Source organism: Panthera tigris, chromosome D1, assembly GCF_018350195.1.
Source record: "Panthera tigris isolate Pti1 chromosome D1, P.tigris_Pti1_mat1.1, whole genome shotgun sequence".
In the NCBI taxonomy this organism is placed as follows: Eukaryota; Metazoa; Chordata; class Mammalia; order Carnivora; family Felidae; genus Panthera; species Panthera tigris.
Genome location: NC_056669.1, coordinates 107,349,190 through 107,371,373, shown reverse-complemented (window position 1 = coordinate 107,371,373; position 22,184 = coordinate 107,349,190). Strand labels below are relative to the sequence as shown.

General features: G+C 49.6%; 1 protein-coding gene across 3 annotated transcripts; it reads right to left on the bottom strand.

Annotated features, from left to right (window-relative positions):
- Positions 1-134: 134 nt before the first annotated feature.
- VPS51 (VPS51 subunit of GARP complex) lies at positions 135-20,830 on the bottom strand. Of its 3 annotated transcripts, XM_042957892.1 has the most exons (11): positions 20,796-20,830; positions 20,186-20,504; positions 19,590-19,719; positions 4,496-4,642; positions 4,192-4,411; positions 3,342-4,059; positions 2,729-2,944; positions 2,321-2,539; positions 1,530-1,651; positions 1,353-1,440; positions 135-519 (listed from the first exon to the last, which is right to left on the bottom strand). In XM_042957892.1, exons 1-11 carry the CDS (start codon positions 20,822-20,824, stop codon positions 259-261), a joined length of 2,469 nt encoding a protein of 822 aa, XP_042813826.1. In that variant the 5' UTR covers positions 20,825-20,830; the 3' UTR covers positions 135-258. The 3 variants fall into 3 exon arrangements, with proteins under 3 accessions (XP_042813826.1, XP_042813827.1, XP_042813828.1); XM_042957893.1 differs by lacking the exons at positions 20,186-20,504; positions 20,796-20,830 and adding an exon at positions 9,541-9,670 and having other exon boundaries at positions 19,590-19,678; XM_042957894.1 differs by lacking the exons at positions 19,590-19,719; positions 20,186-20,504; positions 20,796-20,830 and adding exons at positions 9,541-9,670; positions 12,000-12,115.
- Between the last annotated feature and the right edge of the window lie 1,354 nt (positions 20,831-22,184).

Below are 22,184 nucleotides of genomic sequence, written 5' to 3'. Positions count from 1 at the left end.
TTCCAGGCCCAGCAATCCAGCCAATCGGCTCTCGGGAGCGGGCCTGACGCGAGGGCCTCCGAAGCCACCTCGGTAGCCTCACCACTCCACCCCGGGCAAGCCCCGCCCCCGCAAGCGACAAGGAGGAGGAGGAGGAGGAGGCAGCGCGTCTTTATTTGGCAGGTTTTGAGGCTGGAGGGGAAGGGCCGCCCGGGCGGGAGACCAGGAGATGGGCGGGTTGGGGCAAGTGGGCGAGCCGGTGCCTGGCAGCGGCCCGGCCTAGCCGCGCTCGCAGATGACCTCGACGACACTGGGTTCCATGGGCACTGGGTCCGGGCAGCGCAGGGCGGCTGAGGCCACCACTTCATCCAACAGTAGGTGCACAAGCTCCTCGTCGGCCACGAAGCGCCACAGGTAGAGCTGCAGGAAATGACAGTCCACCTGCACCTGCTGCAAGCCGAAGCGCCCAAAGGTGCGCAGCCGCACACACTCCAGCAGCGTCTTCAGGCTGATCTTGATGATGCCGGTCAGCACCGATACCTGCAGGCAAGGAGAGGAGGCTGCTCTGGGACAGCAGGTGTTGGGTAGGGGCACTGGATCCCGGAGGGCACCCACGTTCTGGGCAGGGGCCAGAGAGACAGTAAGAGGCCGGTAGCTGTGACGGGGTGTAAAAGTCCCAGGACCCATCTGAGAGGGAGGGATGGATACGAGGTTAGCACCACCATCCGGAGGGGGAACAGACAGGGAAAACCCAACAGTCAGAAGCAGAGATGGGAGAAGCGCCTGGTCGGTTGAGTGTCCAACTCCTGGTTTCAGCTCAGGTCATGATCTCATGGTTCGTGAGTTCGAGCCCCGCATAGGGCTCGGTGCTGACAGTGCAGAGTTTCCTTGGGATCCTCTCTCTCTCCTCCTCTCTGCCCCCTCCCCCATTCACTCTGGCTCTCAAAAAAAAAAAAAAAAAAAGGCAAGCAGAGATGGGAGTCAGCACTGACACCAGGAGCGGGAAGGCTTGCTGAATTAGAGGCAGAAGAACACCAGGTCCCCGAGTGTGGGCTGGGTTGGGGCAGGGCCTATCGTGTGGACAGGAATCCCTGATGAGGACCCAGAACTCCTGTGGCAACAAGGACAAGGGTAAAAGAGGCATTCCAGATCAGCATCGAGACCCAGGCTGGGGGCACCAAGGTCGGGGCAGAGGGCCATGGGATATGGCAATGGCGGGGCTGTAGATGACCATTCACTCCTAGAAACAGCCCAGAGACAGAGCCTGGTGGCAGGGGGCAGGGGAGCAGAGGAGTCCTAGACTCCTTGAGTCAGATGCTTGAGCCAACCTTCCCAAGGGCCCCTAGAAGGTGGGGTCACAGGGGACTTCAGACCTTGTTGAACTCCACAGGGCTGAACACGTCGATGCGTTCAGAGAACAGCTTCTGGATGTTGCTCAAGAGATTGGTGTCCATTGGGGCACTGGATGGGGGGAGACAAGCAGTCAGAGCCCACCCTGCACCCACATCCTCCTTTGTCCATTCCCCTGGGGTTACCCTGGCCGGCCAGACCTGGGCGTGTAGCTGGGGGCGTAGCGGCCCTGCTGTCGAGAGCTGCTGTACACGGAGAAGGTCCTTTTGCTGGAGTCACTGCTCTGGGCCTTGCGGACACCCTCTTCGTACAGAAGACCCACCTGGTGGTGGAAGGAGGCACTCACTGTAAGGAGGCCAGAGCAAGGGGACCCTCTAGCCCACCAGGTGCCCAGGGTGAGGGCCAAGGACACTCTAAATTACAAACTCTGGGGAGCCTGGGTGGTTCAGCGGATTAAGCTTCTGACTTGGGGTTCGGGTCGTGATCCCACAGTTTGTGGGTTCGGTCCCCACATCAGACTCTCTGCTGTTGACACGGAACCCCCTTCTGGTCCTCTGTCTCCCGCTCTCTGCCCCTCCCCCACTCACGCTCCGTCTCTCTCAAAAATAAATAAGCATTAAACGAAAGAAGAATAAAGATAAATTACAAACTCATCTGTTAGAAGCACCACAGGGTAGTGGGGACCTGGTATCTGGTTGGTACCCGGTCACTCTTTATAGAACTGGTGGAGCGGGGCAAGGGTAGGACATCAGACTTGGGGCTGAGGCTCAGTCTTCAGTGCTAACCCTGTCCTGATCCCCTGGGTGACTCCAGAGCTCGGCTCCCTCATAGGTGACGTGCGGGCAATGATGCCACAACCCAGGGCTGAGGAGGAACGAGGCCACAGACGCAGGCACTGCTCGGCCCTGCCGTCTTGATCCTCTGAGGGCGGCTATCTTCCAACCCCCCGAGCCCGCATCAGGACCCCTCCTGGCCAGCCCAGGGCCAGCACCTGCACGTCGATAGCCGTCGTGTCCTCCACCACCCGCTTCATGACAGCACGCACGTTCCGGGGCTCCAGGGTACTCAGCCAGTCCCGGGTCTCTACACTCTTACGCAGCATCTGTGATATGACGAGGCCCTGCACCTTCACATAGTGGGTCAGTAACCGCCGCGCCGTCTCCCTGGCCTCTGCGCACAGTGTGCTCACGGGGGTCACTGGAGACTGGTCCTGAGCCGGGGACGCAGAGGACAGAGGGGCAGTGAGCACGGGGTGGGCAGCTCGGGGGCCACCGCCAAGCAGGAGCGGGGCACGGGCTGGGCACGGGCAGCTGGCCCGGGTCTGACCGCGAGGGCACCGCCCAGCCTCCTGGATTCCCGGGACCACCGCCCCCTTCCCTGCTATGAGTGAGCGGTTCACCTGCACGAGAAACTGTTCATCGGTGAGGGTGAGGATGTAGGAGATGGTGGCTGTCTCATAGTCCAAGCAGAGGCGGGAGAGCAGCAGGAGCAGGGCAGGTGGCGTGGCACCCCCCTTCTCCCCAGGGCTGTCACAGAAGCTCTGAGCCGTCTGGCACATGGAGCGGATGAAGCCCACGATGAGGCCCTCGCGAACACCCTGGCTGCAGAACTCGCCCTGTGAGGAGGAGGGCCGCAGATACACAGCAGGTCCCCTCTTCCGGGTGGGGGCCAACAGCGAGCCTCTACTGGGACCCTACATGCCCTAGCCCCTCTCCAAGGGACAGCTTGGTCCCGCATTCCGGTCCCCAAGAGCAGCTCCCCCCGGGGGGAGGGGGGCCGCGGGAGCGCAAAGGGGACAAAGCCAGCACTGGGGACCCTGCTTGCAGATGCCCTCGGAGCCTTCACCCCCCCCTCCGGGTAGTGCCAGCCTTCCTCGTGACTCCCTCAAAGCACATCCAGAGGGCCTGGGGCAAGGACTGTGTGCCCCGACAGCTGCCAATCTACGGGATGAATGAAACAATGCCAGAATGGGGGGTGGGGCGGGGAGATAAAAGCCGGAAGGTAGGCCATACCCGGAAGTAGGGCTTGTTGGAGAAAGACACCTCCTTGGCGGTGAAGAGGTGCACGGCTGCCAGCGAGGCCTTGATGTGGCTCAGGATGGAGCTGGCCACGTTGGCCAGCAACTCGGCCAGGCCCGGGCCTTCCTTTCCGGCCAGGCGAGGGGCAGCCAAAGCCTGCCGCACATCGGTCAGGCAACCCAGGAAGGCCGACCGCAGGCCCTGCAGGTGGTGGCCCAGGCGCTCGCGGGCCACTCGCTCCACGATCTCCGTGGCCGCCTCGGCCAGCCCGGCAGCGGCCAGCAGGGCCCCAGGAGCCCGCAGGCGCCGATGGAAGCGGTCCAGCGCCCGCACCAGCAGGGAGTTGTCACCGCCACCCTGCTCCTGCGCCAGCCGCCGCTCCACTAGCGCAAAGTAGCGGCCACCCAGCTCCCGGGCGAAGGCTGCCAGCTTCTCGGCACCCGCCGGGCCCTGGGCCGCGAAGAGCTCCTGGTAGGCCGAGGCCACCTGGCAGAGGCCACCCACAAAGCCACTTCCTCCGCGATCCGTGAACTCTAAGACGTCGGGAGCCGGAGGGGAAGGCCCCAGCTCTGCCTCCAGGCTCCGCAGCTCGGCCTCCAGCCGCCCGCGGGCGTGTGCCAGGAACTCCTCACACAGCTCCTCCGCCGGCTCGCCCAGGGCCAGCAGCAGCTCCACGCACTCTGCCTGCTCGGGGGCGCCGGAGCCGCCCTCCCTGCAAAGTGGGAGGCGGCGGTCAAGGGCAGGCTGATGGAATTCGGCGGGAGGGAGGAGGGGGACGAGTTTGGACCGCAACCGGCAGGCCCAGGGCCCCGGCTGGGGGTGGGAGAGGGTCCCGGGGCCACACCTGAAGCGCTGCCGCAGCTGCTGGGCCAGGCGAGCCGTGATGACCTGGCAGTCATCCTGGATGGCGCGGAACGAGGGCAGGTGCTGGTACTGCTGCAGGACGGCCCGCGCGCGGCCCTGGTAGCGCACCGCCTGCCCGTAGGCGCCCAGCTCCACGCACTTGGTGAGGCGCGAGGGCAGCTCGAAGAGGAACTGCAGCTTCCGCAGCAGCGCGTGGACCCCTGGGGGCCGGGGACGGGTGGTGTCAGCCCCAGAGCCTCGGGGTAGGCCGCTCCAGCACCCGCTCGCTCGGGGGCAGGGCCCACCTGCTAGCTTGGTGATGCGCTCGTGGCGGTCCTGCAGGGTGGCGCTGATGCGCGCACTGAAGTCGGTGATCACCGCCATGTTGGTGGCCAGCCGGTCCATCTCGTCCTCCATCTTCCGGAAGTCGTTCTTCATCTTCCGGATGGTGTCTGGCGGGGCAAGGGTGCGGGGGAGGGGAAAGGAGGAGACTTGTCAGCTTGCGACAGGGTCCGACTGCTCCCTCCACCACACACACACACACACACACACACACACACACACACGCACACGCACACACACACGCACACACACACATGCACGCGTGCACGCGCACAACCCTCCTTCCCAAATGCCCCTGAGCCAGCTCCTTAAGGGTCACGTTGATGATTCAGTGCAAAAAGCAATGGTGCTTGGTCACAGTAAATGGGAGGGAAGGCCGCATCTTCTGAGCACAAGTGCCCTGGTGCGGAGACAGCCCGTGGAGCCACAGTCCCTGCGCTCAGAAGATGCCAAAAGGGGGCACAGAGCACTTGGCAGGAGCCTGTCTGCTCCTTCCCGGGGGGCATCCTCCGCGCCCAGCGCACTATGTGGCACAGAGGAGACAATAAATATCTGTTCGCCCTTATCTCCTTCGCAGACTTCCCAAACCATTTCACTCCACTTTCTGGAACATGTCCTCTCTTCTCTGAAGGATCCTTTAGCTCTTTTGTCTCAGGGGAAACCTGCCTAAGGGTTTTTCTTTTCACAACCGGTGCCTCAGGGCCTGGCCCCTTGACACTTCTAGAAGTTTCTACTCTTCTTCCCTTTTAAAGACCCCAGCTTCTTCGAAGACTGTGCCGTCAAAGGGCATCCCTCTTGCTGCTGTCCCTCCCGTCCTCTTTGCCTCACCTCTCAGTGCCTGGTCACTGTCACCGCCTTGTGGACATGGCCATCCACGTGAATAAGGCTTCAGACATTCCCGACTCTCCGTTCACAATCTCCTCAGTCCCACCCACCCTTGACTCTGCCTCATCTGTGCCACCTCTCCTGGTCCTCGGCAAGACCTGTCAATCTCAGCTTCAAGCCTCGCACCTTCTGTAATTCTGATCATTCACCCTGTCTACCCACTCTAACAATCCTTTGCCTTTTCAGGAACTCTGGACCCCTGCCCCTAGCACAGGGTCACTACTCATCACACTTCTCACGGCTGCAATTCCCTACTCATTCCCCAGGAACTCTGACCCACCACCAGTGTCATCACATGTTTACAAGCCCCCTTTCCTCTCTTGTCCACTCCCTCCATTACTCGCTAGTGAAACTCTACTGCAGGTTAAGCCCAACTAGCCATCTATCCCATGCATCGGAACAGCTAAAACCGCACCACAAGATCATGCCAACTGCCTCCCTTTATTTTTTTTTAATATTTATTTGGGGGGGGGGGAGGAAGGGGTGGAGAGAGGGAGACACAGAATCACAATGCAATTAAATTGGAAATTAATAACAAAACTAGAAAGCAAAGAGATCCCATCATTTGGAGGAAAAAAGAAAACTTCATTCTTAATCGGCTAGTGGGTCAAAAGGGAAATCAAAATAAACTGCAGCATATAACAACGAGAACACTATAAATCAGAACCTATAGGCTATAGCTCTCTAGAGCAATGTTCAGAGGAAATCAGTTTTAAATCCCTATATTAATAAATTAGAATAAACATTCAACTCAAGAAGTTAGAAGAAAAAGTACTACAAAAGAAAGCAGAAAGAAATTAGTAAAGCTAAAAGCAGAAATTAATACACTTTTTAAATGGGGTGCCTGGGTGGCTCAGTTGGTTACGCATCCAACTTCGGCTCAGGTCATGATCTCCCGGTTCATGAGATCGAGCCCTGCATCGGGTTACTTGCTGACAGTGAGTAAGTTTATCGCAATATAAATAAAAAAAGATCAGGATCACTGAGAATAAAAGGATAAAAAATAAAATTTATAAAATGTTAGCTAACCTAATCTTTTTAAAGGGGAAAAAAACAAAATAAGGAATAAGGGGTGAAATAATCATAAATACACAAATTATAATAATCACAAGATACAAGTTTGCTCGATTCCCCGTAAAAGAATTGAAAACCTGAATGAATAATTTGCTACAAAAACAGAATTTACCTAAGTGGATTCCAGAAGAACAGAAAACACAAACGGAGGGAAGGGAGAATGTTGTCAATCAAAGATTCTCCCTCCCCTCCACACGAAGGCACCAGGCCCAGGGGATGTCGTGGGGCGGCTACCAGAGCTCAGAAGGGCAGTTCGTTCCAATGCTCTGTGTAAGCAATGCTCAAAGAGAAAACATTAGAAAAGCTTTCACGTTAATTTGCGGAACAAACCTAACACTGACATGAGAATGTTAATAAAAAGTTCAAAGATGAAAATGGTACATTCATGTCTCTTATGAATAGAGATGCATAAATTAATAAATGGAGATGTGTAGGTAAATTAGCAAGCGGAAGCCAGCAGTGGATTAAGAGAATAATTGATAAAATATGTCCAAATGTTTTTTATTTCATAAATGTAAAGACAGCTCAACATTAGAAGCCCTCCCCTGCCCATTCTCCCTCTCTCTCTCTCTCTCTCTCTCTCTCTCTCGCAAATATAAATAAACATTAAAGAAAATTTTTTTAAAAAAGAACTTTCAATAATAATTCACCCATATAAAAGGTGAAAGAGGGCCAATTCAACATCTATTCTTGAATTTGAAAAAAAGTCTCTCAATAAAATGTGAACAGGGGCGCCTGGGTGGCTCAGTTGGTTAGGCGACCGACTTCGGCTCAGGTCATGATCTTGCAGTCTATGAGTTCGAGTCCCGCGTCGGGCTCTGTGCTGCCAGCTCAGAGCCTGGAGCCTACCTACTTCAGTCTCTGTGTCTCCCCCTTTCTCTACCCCTCCCCTGCTCACGCTCTGTGTCTCTCTGTCTCTCAGTAATAAATAAACGTTAAAAAATGAAAATTAAAAAGTATGAACAGCTGAGTATTTCTCTAACCCCCAAAACCCAGCATCATGTTAATGAAACAATGCTAGAAGCATTCCTCTTAAAATCAGAAAGATAACAAGGATAACCATGATCACCACTACTTCCTAACGTTGTTCTGAAGATACTGGCCAATTCGATTGGACTCAAGAAATATATTATAGAGATACACAAATTGGAAAGGAGGTGAAATTATCAATATTTGCAGATGATAGACTTGTATAAATAGCAAACCCTGAAGAATCACCGAAAACATTACAACAAACAATAAGAGAATTTAGTAAGGTGATTAAGTATGGAGTTAATACAAAGAAACAAAATATAGTTGGATTCAGACCACACGCTCTCACACACACGTGCACACACGTGCACACACACACACACACACACACACACACACCAGACGGATCAAAGTTTAAATGTGATTTAAAATGTAATCATGGGGCACCTGGGTGGCTCAGTTGGTTAAGCATCTGACTCTTGATCTTGGCTCAGATCATGACCTCCCAATTCGTGGAGTTCGAGCCCCATGTCAGGCTCTGTGCTGACAGCTCAGAGCCTGGAGCCTCCTTCAGATTCTGTGTCTCCCTCTCGCTCTGCCCCTCCCCTGCTCACACTCTGTCTCTCTCTCTCTCTCTCAAAAATAAATAAACATTGAAAAATTTTAAATAAATAAATAAATCATTGGGGTGCCTGGGTGGCTTATTCAGTTGAGCGTCCAACTCTTGATTTTGGCTCAGGTCAGGATCTCACAGTTCTCGGGATCGAGCCCAGTGGCATCAGGCTCAGAGCTCACAGCGCGGATTTTCTCTCCCCCTGTCCCTTTCCCACCTGCGCTCTCTCTCTCTCTCTCTCTCTCAAAATTAATAAACATGAAAAAAAAATCATTATGAAAAAGAACAAGTCTATAGAAAAATAGGAAAAGGACATGAACAGGCAGTCCACAGACAAGGATACCAAACAGCTCTTAAACAGGCAAAAGACTTTCAACCTCACAAGAGACATTGAAACTACAGAGATACCACTTTTCACCTATCGGATGGCCAAAGATGAAAACTTTTGGCAGCAACGTTGGCCAGGGTGTATAGAAAGAGCTCTTCTCTTCGTTGCTGGTGGTTGCACAAACTGACCAATATGTACGGAAAGGAACCTGGCAACGTCTAACTGCGGTCATCTGTGAGCCTTCGCACACCCACCGCTGGTTTGTGTGTGGCTCCTGGGCCAGGGGAATATTCTCAGAGCAGGACTGGAGTAGCAACCCAACTTGCCAACTTGGGGAGAGAATGCAGGGCCAGTGGTCACGGGGGTCCTTGGAAGGTCATGAGGCATTTTCATCCTCCTCCCCCCCCCCCCCCCCCCAGTTCTTGTTCTTGCTTGTTAACAGTTTAACCTGTGACACAACTCCTCCCAGGTCTGTCAAATCATACCATCAAAAGAGCAGATTCTTTTTTGCATTAGGTGTTTAGGCCCATGATACTTAGGTGCTACCTCAAAAAGGAAACTTGAATCTGACTTCCAAAGGGGGGAAAAATCCCCAAACTAAGTTATCAGAGTAAAAGAGGGGCACCTGGGTGACAGTCGGTTGTGCGTCTGGCTTCAGCTCAGATCACGATCTCACAGTTCGCAGGTTCGAGCCCCACATTGGGCTCCTGCTGTCATCGCAGAGCCCGCTTCAGATCCTCTGCCTCCCCCTCTCTCCTCCCCTCCCCCACTTACGCTCTCTCTCCCTCTCTCAAAAATGAATAAACATTAAAAAAAAAAAAAAAACAGAGTAAAAGAAAACCTACCGCTAGTGTCATTGTTGCTGATTTCACAGGCCCAGAGCCACAAAATTAGAAATTAAAGTTCTACCATGTCAAAAAAAACAAGACAAAAACAAAAACAACTTCATATCACCAAGTAATAAATACTACACTGTGTATCTTTGAACCATTTCAAGCTTGTTAACTGAACCAGCTTGGGCTAGGGCAAATGGTTAGCTGTTTGGACACCAATATACCAGCCTGGGGGAGGAGTGGGGGGTAACTGGTTACTGGTAGGAGACTGGAGGGGGCCTTGCTAGCCTGCAGCTTACTGACCTGGGTGCTGACTGCATAGACCTGTTCTGTTTGTGAAATTCATGGAGCTGTCCACTTATGACCTGTGTGCTTTTCTGTATGTCTGTGAATCTTCAGTCAAGTTTACCATCAAAGACTGCTTTGTCTTTGCCTAGAGAAAGGAATGGGAAGAGGCTTTTCATTGCACAACCTTTGAGAGATCTTTTCAACTTTGAAACAGATAAACGCATTATTACATAAACTCAAGGTTGAGGCCAGATGCTGGCAGGCCAAACCTGACTTGATCCCTGGTTGGGTTTTTTTTTTTTTTTGTTTGGTTGGTTGGTTTTTAACTGGGATATAATCAACATACCATAAAATTCAGTGGGTTTTAGTATTTTTGGTGTATTCACAAGATTGTGCAACCGATATCACAATCTATTTCCAGAACATTCATCACCCCAAAAAGACCCTCAGCAGTCACTTCCTGTTCTCCCCATGCCTCAGTCCCTGCCAACCACAAATCTGTCTTCTGCTTGTATGAATTTGCCCATCGTGTACATTTAATATAAATGGAATCATACAATATGTGACCTTTTGAGCTTGGCTTCTTTTAGTTAGCATGATCTCAAGGTTCTCTGCATTTTAGCATGTATCCGTATGTGGGGAGTAAGCTTAGGAATTCCCTGAGCTTGCACTCATGGGTTAACAAGGCATACAGGAATAGGAAGCCCCAGGATAAAAGCATCCAAGATTAGGTAGGCAAGATTAGGTATTCAGGGCAGAACCCCCCCTCCCCCCAATTTAGTACAATAGCAGAAAGCTGCTTTCACTGGAAGGAAGGGCCAAAATAGGTAAACAGGTAAACTGGGCTATAGACCACAGCAGGACAGTGGGGCCAATTAGCAAAAGAAAGCAGGTGCCTTGTTGACCCCGAGGCAGCCAGCTGTCTTGTCCCTGAGTCAAGTTAAGATAAACAGAGGTGGCGCCTCATGCCTGCCTTAAACAACCATCCCCCCCTGGCCAGGATTTTGTTTTGTATTGACCCAAACCCCTAACACTGCACATCTATCTTCAAAACCCCCTTTCCCTCACACCCATGAGTTAATGTTCACAGTTTCATTGTCTCTTTGCGCACATCCTTCAGGCTCGTAAGCTTTCCTGATCCTGATAAAAACACAGCAAGGACCCTTACTCGGGGCTTGTCTCCTCCCGGACATTAGCCTCTCTCTCACTTTAATCCTGCGTCTGCTCTCTTGCTGGACAAGACAGAACTTCAGACCCAGAGTCTATGACATCGGTAGGTTATATTTTTTATGGCTGAGTAATCTTACACTGTACGGATCCACGTTTGTTGTTCTATCCACCAGTTGGTAGCCATTTGGCTTCTTTTGACTATTATGAATAATGTTGCTATGAACATTCATGTACATGCTTTTGTGCAAACATTTTCTCTTCAGTATATTCCTGTGAGTGGAACTGCTGGAACATAGGCGAACTCTGTGCTTAGCTCTTTGAGGAACGGCCAGACTATTTTCAGGAGCACCATTCTGTATTCCTGCCAGCAACGTATGAGAGTTCCAAGTCCTCCACATCTCCAACATTTGTTATATCCCATTTGCTGGAAATCCCAGTGGGGGTGCAGTGGTATCTCACTGTGGTTTGGATTTGCGTTTCCCCAATAACTAATGATGCTGAGCATCTTTACATGTGCTCGTTGGTCATTCGTGTATCTTCTTTGGAGAAATGTCGATTTGAATCCTTTGTCCATTTTTAAATAGGGTTGTCGTTTTAGTGCCGAGTTGCAAAAGTTCTTTATATATTCTGGACATTAGACCCTTTTTAGATATATGCCTTACAAATACTTTCTCCCATTCTGTGAGTTGTCCTTTAACTTTCCCGGCAGTATCCTTTAAAACACAAAACTTTAATTCTGATGAAGTCCAATTTACCTATTTTTGTTTTCCTTTAGTTACGTGTGCTTTTGGTGTCTGTAAGGGGAAAAGACACTCTGGTGCCTCTCCTCCACTCTCGATACTCCAACGCAACTTCGTATCTGACACCACGTGTGTGGGGTTTCCACACATCAAGCAATTCTGCAACACCAGCTGGGTGTCCCACGATCTAACTTCATTGTGACACTATCTGCCTGGAGTTAGTGTCAGATCTCACAAGCTCAGGGCTCGGTCACCCGAGACTACTCTACCCCCACCTCAAACGTCAGTCCAAAGTTGAGGTTGTCACTGGTACTTTTGACCAACTGGCTGTAAACTGGAGGGTTCCCACCCACGATCCCTCTGCAGGTTCAATTAATTTGCTACAGCAGCTCACAGAATTCAGGAAAACAGTTTACTTACTAGCTTACCGCTTTATTACAAAAGGATACAACTCAGAAACCGCCAGATGGCAGAGAGGCATAGGACAGCATATGTGGGAGGGGCACAGAGCTGCCATGACCTCTCTGGGCATGCCACTCTCCCAACTTCCGCATGTTCACCAACCTGGAAGCTCTCAAACTCTCTCCTTTTGTCGTTTAGTGGAGGCGTCACCGATGAGGCACGACTGACCAAAGCGATAGCTATTGGTCACTGAACTCAGTCACCAGCCCCTCGCCACTTCCACATCCGGGAGGTCTGGGGGGCGGAGCTGAAAGTTCCAAACCTCTAATCAGTCACATGGTTGGTTCCCCTAGCAACCTGCCCCTAACCTCTGGTTATCAAGGGGCTTTCCAAAAATCATTTCATTAACATAAACTTAGGTGTGGTTGAAAGGGGTCTGTTATATAAGTAACAAAAGACATCTATGTTGCCTTTATTGATCTGGGGTTATTTCAGGAAATGGGAACAAAACTAAATATTATTACAAAAGATGCCTTGCAAATATGGTGCATTCCACTGATTGATTTGCATGTTGAACCAACTTTGCATTCCTGGAATAAATCCCACTTGGTCATTGTATGTAATCCTTTTTCTATGTTGCTGGGTTTAGTTTGCTAGTATTTTGTTGAGGGCTTGGCATCCATATTCATAACGGATATTGGTCTGTAGTTTTCTTATGTTGTCTTTCCCTGGTTTTGGCATTCGACTAATACTAGCCTCATAGAATTAGCCTCCTCAAATTGTTGGAAGAGTTTGTGCACTATTTAAATGTTTGGTAGAATTCAGTAGTGCAGCCATTCAGTCCCAGGCTTTTCTTTGTGGAAAGTTTTTTTCAATATTGATGTCTCTCATTGTTATACATCTTCCAAGGTATTTTATGACTTCTTGAGAAAGTTTTGGAAGTTTGTATTCTCCAGGAATTTGTACATTTCACCTCATTTTCTAAGATGTGAGCATACAACTCCTCACAGTGTGCTCTTATAATCCTTTGTATTTTTGAAAAATTGGTAGTAACATCTTCTTTCTCATTCCATTTTAGTAATTTGAATGTTCTCTCATTTTTTTCTTGGCCAGTCTAGCTAAAGTTTTGTCAATCTTGCTGAACTCTTCAAAGAACCAATTTTTGGCTTCATTTATTTTCTCTATTGTTTTTCTACATTATTTATTTTGTTCTGATCTTTATTACTCCCTCCTTTTGACACACTTTGGGTTCTGTTTGTACTCCCCCCCCCCAGTTTTTTAGGTAGTATGTTATTTATTTGAGATCTTTTCTTTCTTTCTTTCTTTACTTGCGTCTGTATGTATATAATTTCTACACCCACCTCTGAGATTAAGAGTCCCACGCTCATCCAACTAAGCCACAGCCAGGTGCCCCTCCCTCTTGCTCTCTCTTTTTAAATTTTTTCATGTTTATTTATTTTTGAAGGACAGAGACACAGAGCGTGAGCAGGGGAGGGGTAGAGAGAGGGGAAGACACAGAATCTGAAGCAGGCTCCAGGCTCTGAGCTGTCAGCACAGAGCCCGACACAGGGCTCGAGCTCACAAACCAGATCATGACCTGAGCCAAAGTTGGATGCTTAACCAACTGAGCCACCCAGGTGCCCCACCTCTCTCTCTTTTTTAATGCAGGCATTTATAGCTATAAATTTCCCTCTGAGCGCTGCTTTTATTACATCTCATAAGGTCTGGAATGCTGTGTTTTCAGGTTCACTCATCTCAAAGTATTTTCTAATTTCCTTGCAATTTCTTCTGTAACCCATTGGTCATTTTAGAGCATGCTACTTAATTTTCACATATTTGTGAACTTCTCAGGCTCCTTTGTTACTGATTTCTAATTTAATTCCACCATGATCAGAGAACATACTTCATGTGATTTCAATCCTTTTAAATTCATTGAGGCTTTGTTTATGACCTGACGTATGGTCTATCCTAGAGAATGCTCCATTCATGCTTGAGAATAAGGTGTCTTCTATCGTTGTTTGGTGGAGTCTGTTAGGTCTATTTGGTTCAAGTGATCTTTTAAGTCTTCTGTTTACTTGTTTTTCTATCTAATTGTTCTATTCATTTTTAAAAGTGGGATATTGGTGCTTCTATTATTGTTGAATTTCTTTTTCTCCCTTTAATTCTGTCTATTTTTGCTTTGTGTATTTTGGGACTCTGTTGCTAAGTGTACAAATGTTTACATTTGTTAAATCTTCCTCATGGACTGACCCTGTCATCATTATAAAATGCCCTTCTTTGTCTCTAGTAACAATAGTTGCCTTAAATGCTATTTTGTCAGACATTGGTACCACAATTCCAATTCTCTTCTGGTTATTGTTTGCATAGAATATCTTTATCAGCCCTTTTTCTTTCAAGCTATTTATGTATTTGAATACATAATATTGTATTGAATATTGAATACATAATACATAATATCTCTTGGGGCGCCTGGGTGGCTCAGTCGGTTAAGTGTCCGACTTCAGCTCAGGTCACGGTCTCGTGGTCCGTGAGTTCGAGCCCCCCATCGGGCTCTGGGCTGATGGCTCAGAGCCTGGAGCCTGCTTCCGATTCTGTGTCTCCCTCTCTCTCTGCCCCTCCACCGCTCATGATCTGTCTCTCTCGGTCTCAAAAATAAACAAACTTAAAAAAAAGAAAAAAAAAAGAGTGTCTCTTGGAGACACTCTTGAATCATGTGAGGTTTTCAAATCTATTCTGCTTATCTCTGCTTTAATTGGAGAGTTTAATCCTTTTACATTTATTGTAACTACTCATAATGTGAGACGTACATTTGTCTTTTTGTTACTCATTTTCTGTCTTATGTTCTTTTTTGTTCCCCAGTTCCTCTATTCCTACCTTCTTTTGCATTAAATAGATATTTTCTAGTGTACCATTTTAGTTCCCTTTTGGGGTGTGTGTGTGTGTGTGTGTGTTTGTGTTGGGGTATACCTTAAAACACTCAACCAGGCAGCTTACAACTCTGCCTCAGCCTTCACTTACTACATGTGCAGAGCCCGAAGATGAGCCAGAGGTGAGAGCTTAGGGCATCCTGAGGTCTTTCTTAAAAGCATGTGTACTGGGCATCTGGGTAACTCAGTCAGTTAGGCATCTGACTCTTGGTTTCAGCTCAGGTCGTGATCTTGCAGTTCACGAGTTCGAGTCCCATGTCAGGCTCTCCACTGACAGTGCAGAGCCTGCTTGGGACTCTCTCTCCCCCTCTCTCTCAGAATAAATAAACAAACTTAAAAAAAAAAAAAAAAAAAAGCACGTCTTATATATATGTGACCTTCAAGATTCCCAATATGGATGTCTCATTTCTTAGCTTTTCTTTTAAGCTTTTTCTTTTTAAGCTTTTTTAAGTCTATTTTTTGCCCCAAATATTATCCATCACTTCAGGCAGACACAATACCTGTCTGTAATTGTTTCTGACAAACACCCTCTGGTGAAAGGCTTTTAGTACTGGGTGACCTCAGGGTCAGGACGAATAAAGACAAATCTAGGGAGTAGAATCTTTCAGGAAAGCACCAGACAGGTTACATAATGACAATTCTGTCAGCATGAGGCTTTGAAACAGGTCCAGTCCTGTCCTGGTCCCTCCAGTACTAGAAAGAGGCTATTTTCCAAGGCTACTGCTGAGCTGGAGAGGAAACGGTGGGCCAAGTCAAAACATCACTACTACAAAGAATTCACTACTTTGACCAAGATTCAGCTGTTTTTCTTGAATAAAGGCTCGTAAGATTGCTACAAACATTTGGCTAATTTCTAGAAGTCTGAAAAAGTTGACTCTGACCGTTTTGGCCAGTGTTTTGGTTCCTTTTATGGAAGGGAGATTTCCAAATACACTTGCTCCACTGTTTTCGCTGATATTCCGGATGTCACAGCTGTTGGTGGAAAGGAGTTTCACCGGAATACAACCATGTGTACGCTTACCCAGCGTCTATAGCTGCTTTCAGGCTACAATAGCAGAGGTGAGTACAGAAACCAGGTGGCCCACAAAGCCTAAAATATTTACTCCACCCAGAAAATGCCTGCCCCCCCGTCATGTACAACCTATGCAGTCGGGTCCTATTCCCTTCATCCCATCACTCTTACTCTGGTCATAGAGTTTTCAGGGCCTCTGTACAGGTCGCTTCCTCAGCCTGAGCCACTCTGCCTCCAAATCCTCCCACGGTCAGCTCTTCAACATTCACCTTCATTGTCCCCTCCTCACAAAACCCTTTCTCTGCCACCCCATTCGAAACCACTCCCAACTGCCCACTCTCTCTATACTATCCTGTTTCATTTTCTCCAGAGCTCCTGACAGGTAAAACGATCCTATCTTCTGTCTCTTTCTCTAGAACGTATGTTCTGTGATGGCTGAGAAATTGTCTCGTTTGCAGCTATGTCCTTGGGCCTAGCATAGTGCCCGGCGCACAGGCAATCCAATCCTTGGCAAGCAAGTGAACGAACGAATGAGTCAGCCGAATGGATGTACATTCATGCTGATACCACCCTCCCTCTGTGACCGCTCCTCTCTCTGCTACAGGCTCACCCTCTTCTGTACGGCCATCAAACAGGCACTCCTCAGAGGCCTGTTCTGGGCTCTCTCCTCTTCTCAGGCTCTATCCTGTCCTTGGGCAGTCCCACCCACACTTCCCTTTAAAACCTCCTCCTCTTCACAGCAGACTCCCAGGCTTATCCCTCCAGCCTCGCTCTCCCCTCTGAGCTCCAGACCCACACATGTATCTGCCGTCTCGTCAGCTCCTAGCACCCCGAAACCTAACTCCCTTAGCCTCCGAGTTCTGAGATCCCAGCCCTCGATAAAGGCTCCCCACCTCCAGCGTGAGTCAGGAGGCCACTCCTTAGAGGTACTCAGAGGACAGAAGAGATGGACCGGACTAGATCTGTCAAGGCTCCTTCTAACCTGAGACACTGCTGTCATCTGACATGGATCCCCAGAGTTATGACGAAGACCAAAATCCTTCTCATGATCTACAAGAGCCTTCGTGATACAAGGGCCACAGGATCCTCTAGGTTTGCTTCATGTTTGGCTCCCTTTCAGAAAGTAAAAACCACAAACAAAAACACCGACCCAGCTCACTTTGTCCCTGTTCCCACACCTGATCTTCTTGTAGTTTCTTGAGCACCAGATCCACCATCCAGGGGTCACGCTGAAACCTCGGGGTCATTCTTTATGGCCAAAGCTCTTCAACACCGTGTCCCGTCAAGTTGCTGCAAACACTTCTCGGCTGGCCCAGCACGGTCCTTCTCCACCACTCCCATCCTGGGGTAAACTCCCCAAATCTCTGGCTTGGACTAGTGAAAAGACCTCTCTCCAGCCACCTCTGCAACCCATTCCTCCCAGTGCAGCTGGAGGGATCTTCTCAAAACACAAATCTGCCACATGACTCCTGTATCTAATCACCTTTGTGTGGCTTAGCGCTTAGGAGGGATAAAGGCAAGATTCCTTAATACGCTCTAGAAGGTTACACTCTACCATGTCTGACCACCTGACTGGCTCCGCCCACACTCTGCTTCCCCTTCTACAGTAGTTGGCCCGCTCTTGTCCCCTCTCCCTTCCCTGAGGGCTTGGCTCCTGCGGTTCTCCCTGGCTCTTGCACCACGGATAAGCACTCCCCACACTAACATTTAGCCCATGCTTATCAATTCTACTTCCTGGAATGCTTTCTTCATTTGGCTTCGAAGACACCCATGCTCCTGATTGTCCTCAAACCTCCCCAAATGCTTGCTTCCTTTGTGAGATCTCCCTTCTCTTCATGACTTTCCGAACGTCAGGCTGCTGCAGGGCTCAGTCCTTAGACCTCTTCTCTTCTCTCTGTATACTTCCTCCCTAGGAGATCTCATCTTATTCCAGGGGACCTCGAGGTCCAGACTTCTCTGAACCCCAGACCCTTCACCTAATCAATTAAAAAAAAAAAAAAATCTTGAATCATTCTGCTTTTCCACTGCTGACATGCTTCCTGGTCCCTGCCACCAGCATCTTGCCTGGACCACTCCAATAGCCTCCTCATGCATGTCTCTGCCACCCCTGCCTCCCTAGAGTTCATTCACTGGACAGTGAGCGTCCTTTTAAAACCACGGTCAGGTCACCCCATTCTTGTCATTTCATCTCACTCAGAGTAAAGTGCAGGATCCCCATAACCACTTATAAGTCCCTAAAATCTGGTTCCCACTAACTATCTACCCTAGTCACCTACCACTCTTCTCCCTTGCCTCCCCCTAAACTCCCTGCTGCACTCTGAATATACCCAACATGCCCCTCTCTTCAGAGCCTTTGCCCCCGCTGTTTCCTCCCCCACAGTAGCTGGTTCTTTCTCATCAAAGCCCTGCTCAAATGTCACCACCTCAAAGAGGCCTTCTCATACTTACCCTAGCTAAAGGCAGACCCCAAGATATATTACTCTTTTCTCCCTACTCGATGTCCTCCTTCTAGTACTTACTACCACCTTTATTTGTAAATTCACTTATTGTCTGTCTCCCCAACTAGAATGTGGGCTCCAGGAAGGAGCCTGATCTAGCTGGTTCATTGCTGTATCTCCAATATGCAGAACAGCTCTTGGCAAAAAAAAAAAAAAAAAAAAGCCAGCCAGGAAGGAAGGAAGGCAGGCAGGAAGGGGCATTCAATGAAAACTTCTTGAATGGATACAAAAACTTGACAGTATTTATAGATTTAGAACCCCTGATTCCAACGCTCAGTTTATAACTCTCTCCCCTTCGTAGGAAAAAGATAAAACAGCAAACCATCCTTATTTAAGCAAGAGCTAAATGTCAAAACTATACAAATTCTAAGAAATGGAAAATGTAATGCTTGCAAAGTTCCTGTGAGAAATTTCTTAGCACAGGAATTGTGATTTCTTGCTGGTTGACATTGGCGTTAGCGAACACAGAGGTGCCTATTCATTGAACCTGTGTCCAATCAGATAAAAGAACAATAACTATGTGTTACTACACCTGGCATTGTGACACTTAGTACAGTAAGAGATGTCACCGTGAACCTCACAGAGGTTCACGCAACATCCTCATGGACCACAGGTAGGCCCCTCAGGATCTGCCTCTAGGACTAAGTACACACGGGTCCAAAATTATGACAAAACTCTGAGTAGTGCATCTCACCAACATAAGACAGAAGTTAGTGTGGATGATAGCTAAACATTGTGTGGCACTGTCCTGGACAGAGAATAAAGGGGGCAGGAGGAAAAAGAAAAGAAAAGAAAAGAAAAGAAAAGAAAAGAAAAGAAAAGAAAAGAAAAGAAAAGAAAAGAAAACCTTTACATGAACTTTGTGTCCCTTAATGTCATAAATTTTCTCTTTGCTTCATTTAAAAGGGGGGAGGGGTGGAGAGAGGAAGGGAGGGAGAGAGAGAGGGAGAGACAGAGACAAGCCCACGCTCAAGAAGGACCTGGACAAGAGAAGAAAGCTACCACTAATGACAGAAACTAATCCTTACTGAAACATCCTTAGTGTCACGGATTCTAAGTGGTTAAGATAAATCCATTTCAGTTTAAAAATGTCTTTGAGTTTTCTCTCCTTTGACCCTCAGAACGACCCTCTGAGAGCAGCTATTAAGCCTATAGTCGTTTGACCACAAAGGTTCTGAGCGGGAGGTGAGCGTAGATTAAGGTCAGGGAAGGACTAGAATCTGGGTCTTCTCCCCCGGAATCCCCTGCCGGTTTCCCCAACACAGGAGGAACAGGTCAGCGGGACTGCGAAGGGTAAGGTCCCGGTGCAAATCACCTGTGGCTGAGATGAACTTGTTGTAGTTCTCATAGACCAGGGTCTGCATGTCGCTGTCTAGAGCCCGGATCTGCCGCACCATGTCTGTTTCACTGTCCATCAGCTGGGCCAGGGGGCACTCTCTACGCAGCTGGAGTAAATGGGGTTGTTAGTGTTCAGGTCAGGGGGTACTCAGGTCCCTCAGGCTTTCAGAGCACGAAAACCCGCATCCCACCCCTGTCCGGAATCCTAGACATAGAGCCTATAAGTGGCACGGGTCGGGAGTTACTAGGTTCGGTCCGGTTTGGGATTTGTCAGCGTTTCAAACGCTCAGACCCGGCCAAGGCCCAGTCCTTATGCCTGTCAGCGCCTGGGCCACGCCCCCTACCCGGGGCCCGTCAGAACGTCAGCCCAGGACACCTCCGACTCCGCATCACTTGAGGCCAGTCCAGATCTGCCCATGCCCCCCTAGACTCCAGCTCTGCCCCTGCTTCCTGCCCGACCGTCGTCGTCTTTTTATGAACCCCTGCTTCCCTCACCCCGCAACAAAGTCGAAGGCACGATCTGGGGGTGCAATGTATCGGGAGCCTGGTTCCCCCCACCACACAAACACACACCTTGTCCAGATACACTTCCGGGTCGAAGTGCGCCCCGTTGAGATCCGTCGGGTCCAGGGGGTCCGACCCCGAGGGGCGCCCCGCCGCCTCCCCCTCCGAGAGGCCATAGTAAAGCTTTAGCATCCCGTGCGCCTTCCGCCGACGCTCCGGGGCCTCTGCCTCGGGCCCCTCCGGAGAGTCCCCGGGTCCAGACCCCGGGCCAGGCCCAGCGGCTGCCGCCGCCATCGCTCCAACTGCAGCCCACGGGCGTGAGGCTGGGAAGAGGACCGGGAGGAGGCACTTCCGGGAGCCATAAAGTTCTTGTTGAAACGAGGCAGTCCTGCAGGTGAAACGTCCCCCCCGCAGCCCTGGGTCCTTCGAGACTAGAGTTCCCCCGCACCTTTCCTCCCCGAGCGAAGAGGTTCCGGGAGAAGCCTGGGCTCCCCCAGCTTCTCGGGTGGAGGGAAGGAGTGAGTGGAACTGGTCCGGTTGCTTCCCTCCCGGATGGAAGGCGGGTCCTGGCTCCCAACCCCGCGCACCCTTGCGGGCAAGGACCCCCGGAATATGGGGACGGAGCTCCCGCCGCGGAGCCAGAGGGCGTGTGCCGGACGTCCTGGCACTGGCTCCTTACCTGGGCGGCGGCGGCTCCATTTCCCCCATTCCTAAACTTGGGGGACAGACTTCACAGTGGGGTTGCGAGTATTAAATGCCCGCACAAGAGGACAGGTAATGACTTGAAGTTCAAACTGAGACCACGATGAGTTTTAACGGAGAAAACGACTTCGCGTCGTGGTCCTTGGAACATTACTTATGATGGGCTGTGGTGGGCTCGCGGCGGGGAGGAGAGGGCAGGGGAAGTGTTGGAAGGGAAGTCACCTTGCAGGGGTCTTGCGGGCCCGACGCATCCTACCATCTGTTTTCCTATGGCCGGCGAGCTCAGAGTGTTGTTTTTTGTTTTCATTGGTTTTAAAAAATTAAGACTGATGTTTGATGATACGTGAAAATTATTTAAGTTCATATAATCAGACTAGATCTTAAAAGTTCTCGTCATGAGAAAAAAATGTGTCGCTATGTGACGGGTGTTAACTAGACTTCACTGTGATCCGTTTGAAAATATACACAAAGAGCGAACCATTATGTTGTACGCTTGAAACTAATGAAGTTATGTGAAATATTCCAGTGTCTATAGTTTTTTTTTTAAATATCCATTTATTTGGGGGAGAGTACAAGCGGGGGAGGGCAAGAGAGGGGGACAGAGGATCCGAAGTGGGTTCTGCACTGACAGGCCAAGAGCAGAGAGCCTGATGTGGGTGGGGCTCAAACTCAGAACTGGAAGATGGTGACCTGAGCTGATGTCACTCAACCAACTGAGCCACCCAGGTGCCCCATCTAGTGTCTGTAGTTTTATTTCAACACCAGCCATGACCACTTGTTTACATTTTATTTATGCCCACTTTTGCACGACAACAGCAGAGTTGAGTAGTTGCATCAGAGGCTATATGGCTGGCAAAACCTAAAACGTTTACCATCTGGTCCTTTCAAAGAAGTTTGCTGACCCCTGAAATCTATATTCAGAAGGATGTTCAGAGGCTGTTTAAAAAAACACAGTGTCAGGGGCACCTGGGTGGCTCAGTCGGTTAAGCGTCTGACTTTGGCTCAGGTCATGATCTCGTGGTCTGTGAGTTTGAGCCCCGCGTGGGGCTCTGTGCCGAGCTTAGAGCCTGGAGCCTGCTTTGGATTCTGTGTCTCCCTCTCTCTCTGTTCCTCCCCCGCTCTCCTTCCCTCTCTCTCTCAAAAATAAACAAACATTTAAAAAATATTTTAAAAAATACAGTGTCGGCCTATGAAGCTATAATCTTAAGAAAATGAAGAAAAGAGTATAAAGATTTAGATCTACTCCAAGAAGTCTATAAACTTAAAAAAAATAGGTTGCAGAACACTGATGAGAAAAATTACCCAAAATTTGGAAATAAGACCCAAAATGCAACATGTCCTCCCAGTGCCATAGCCATCCAAGGAC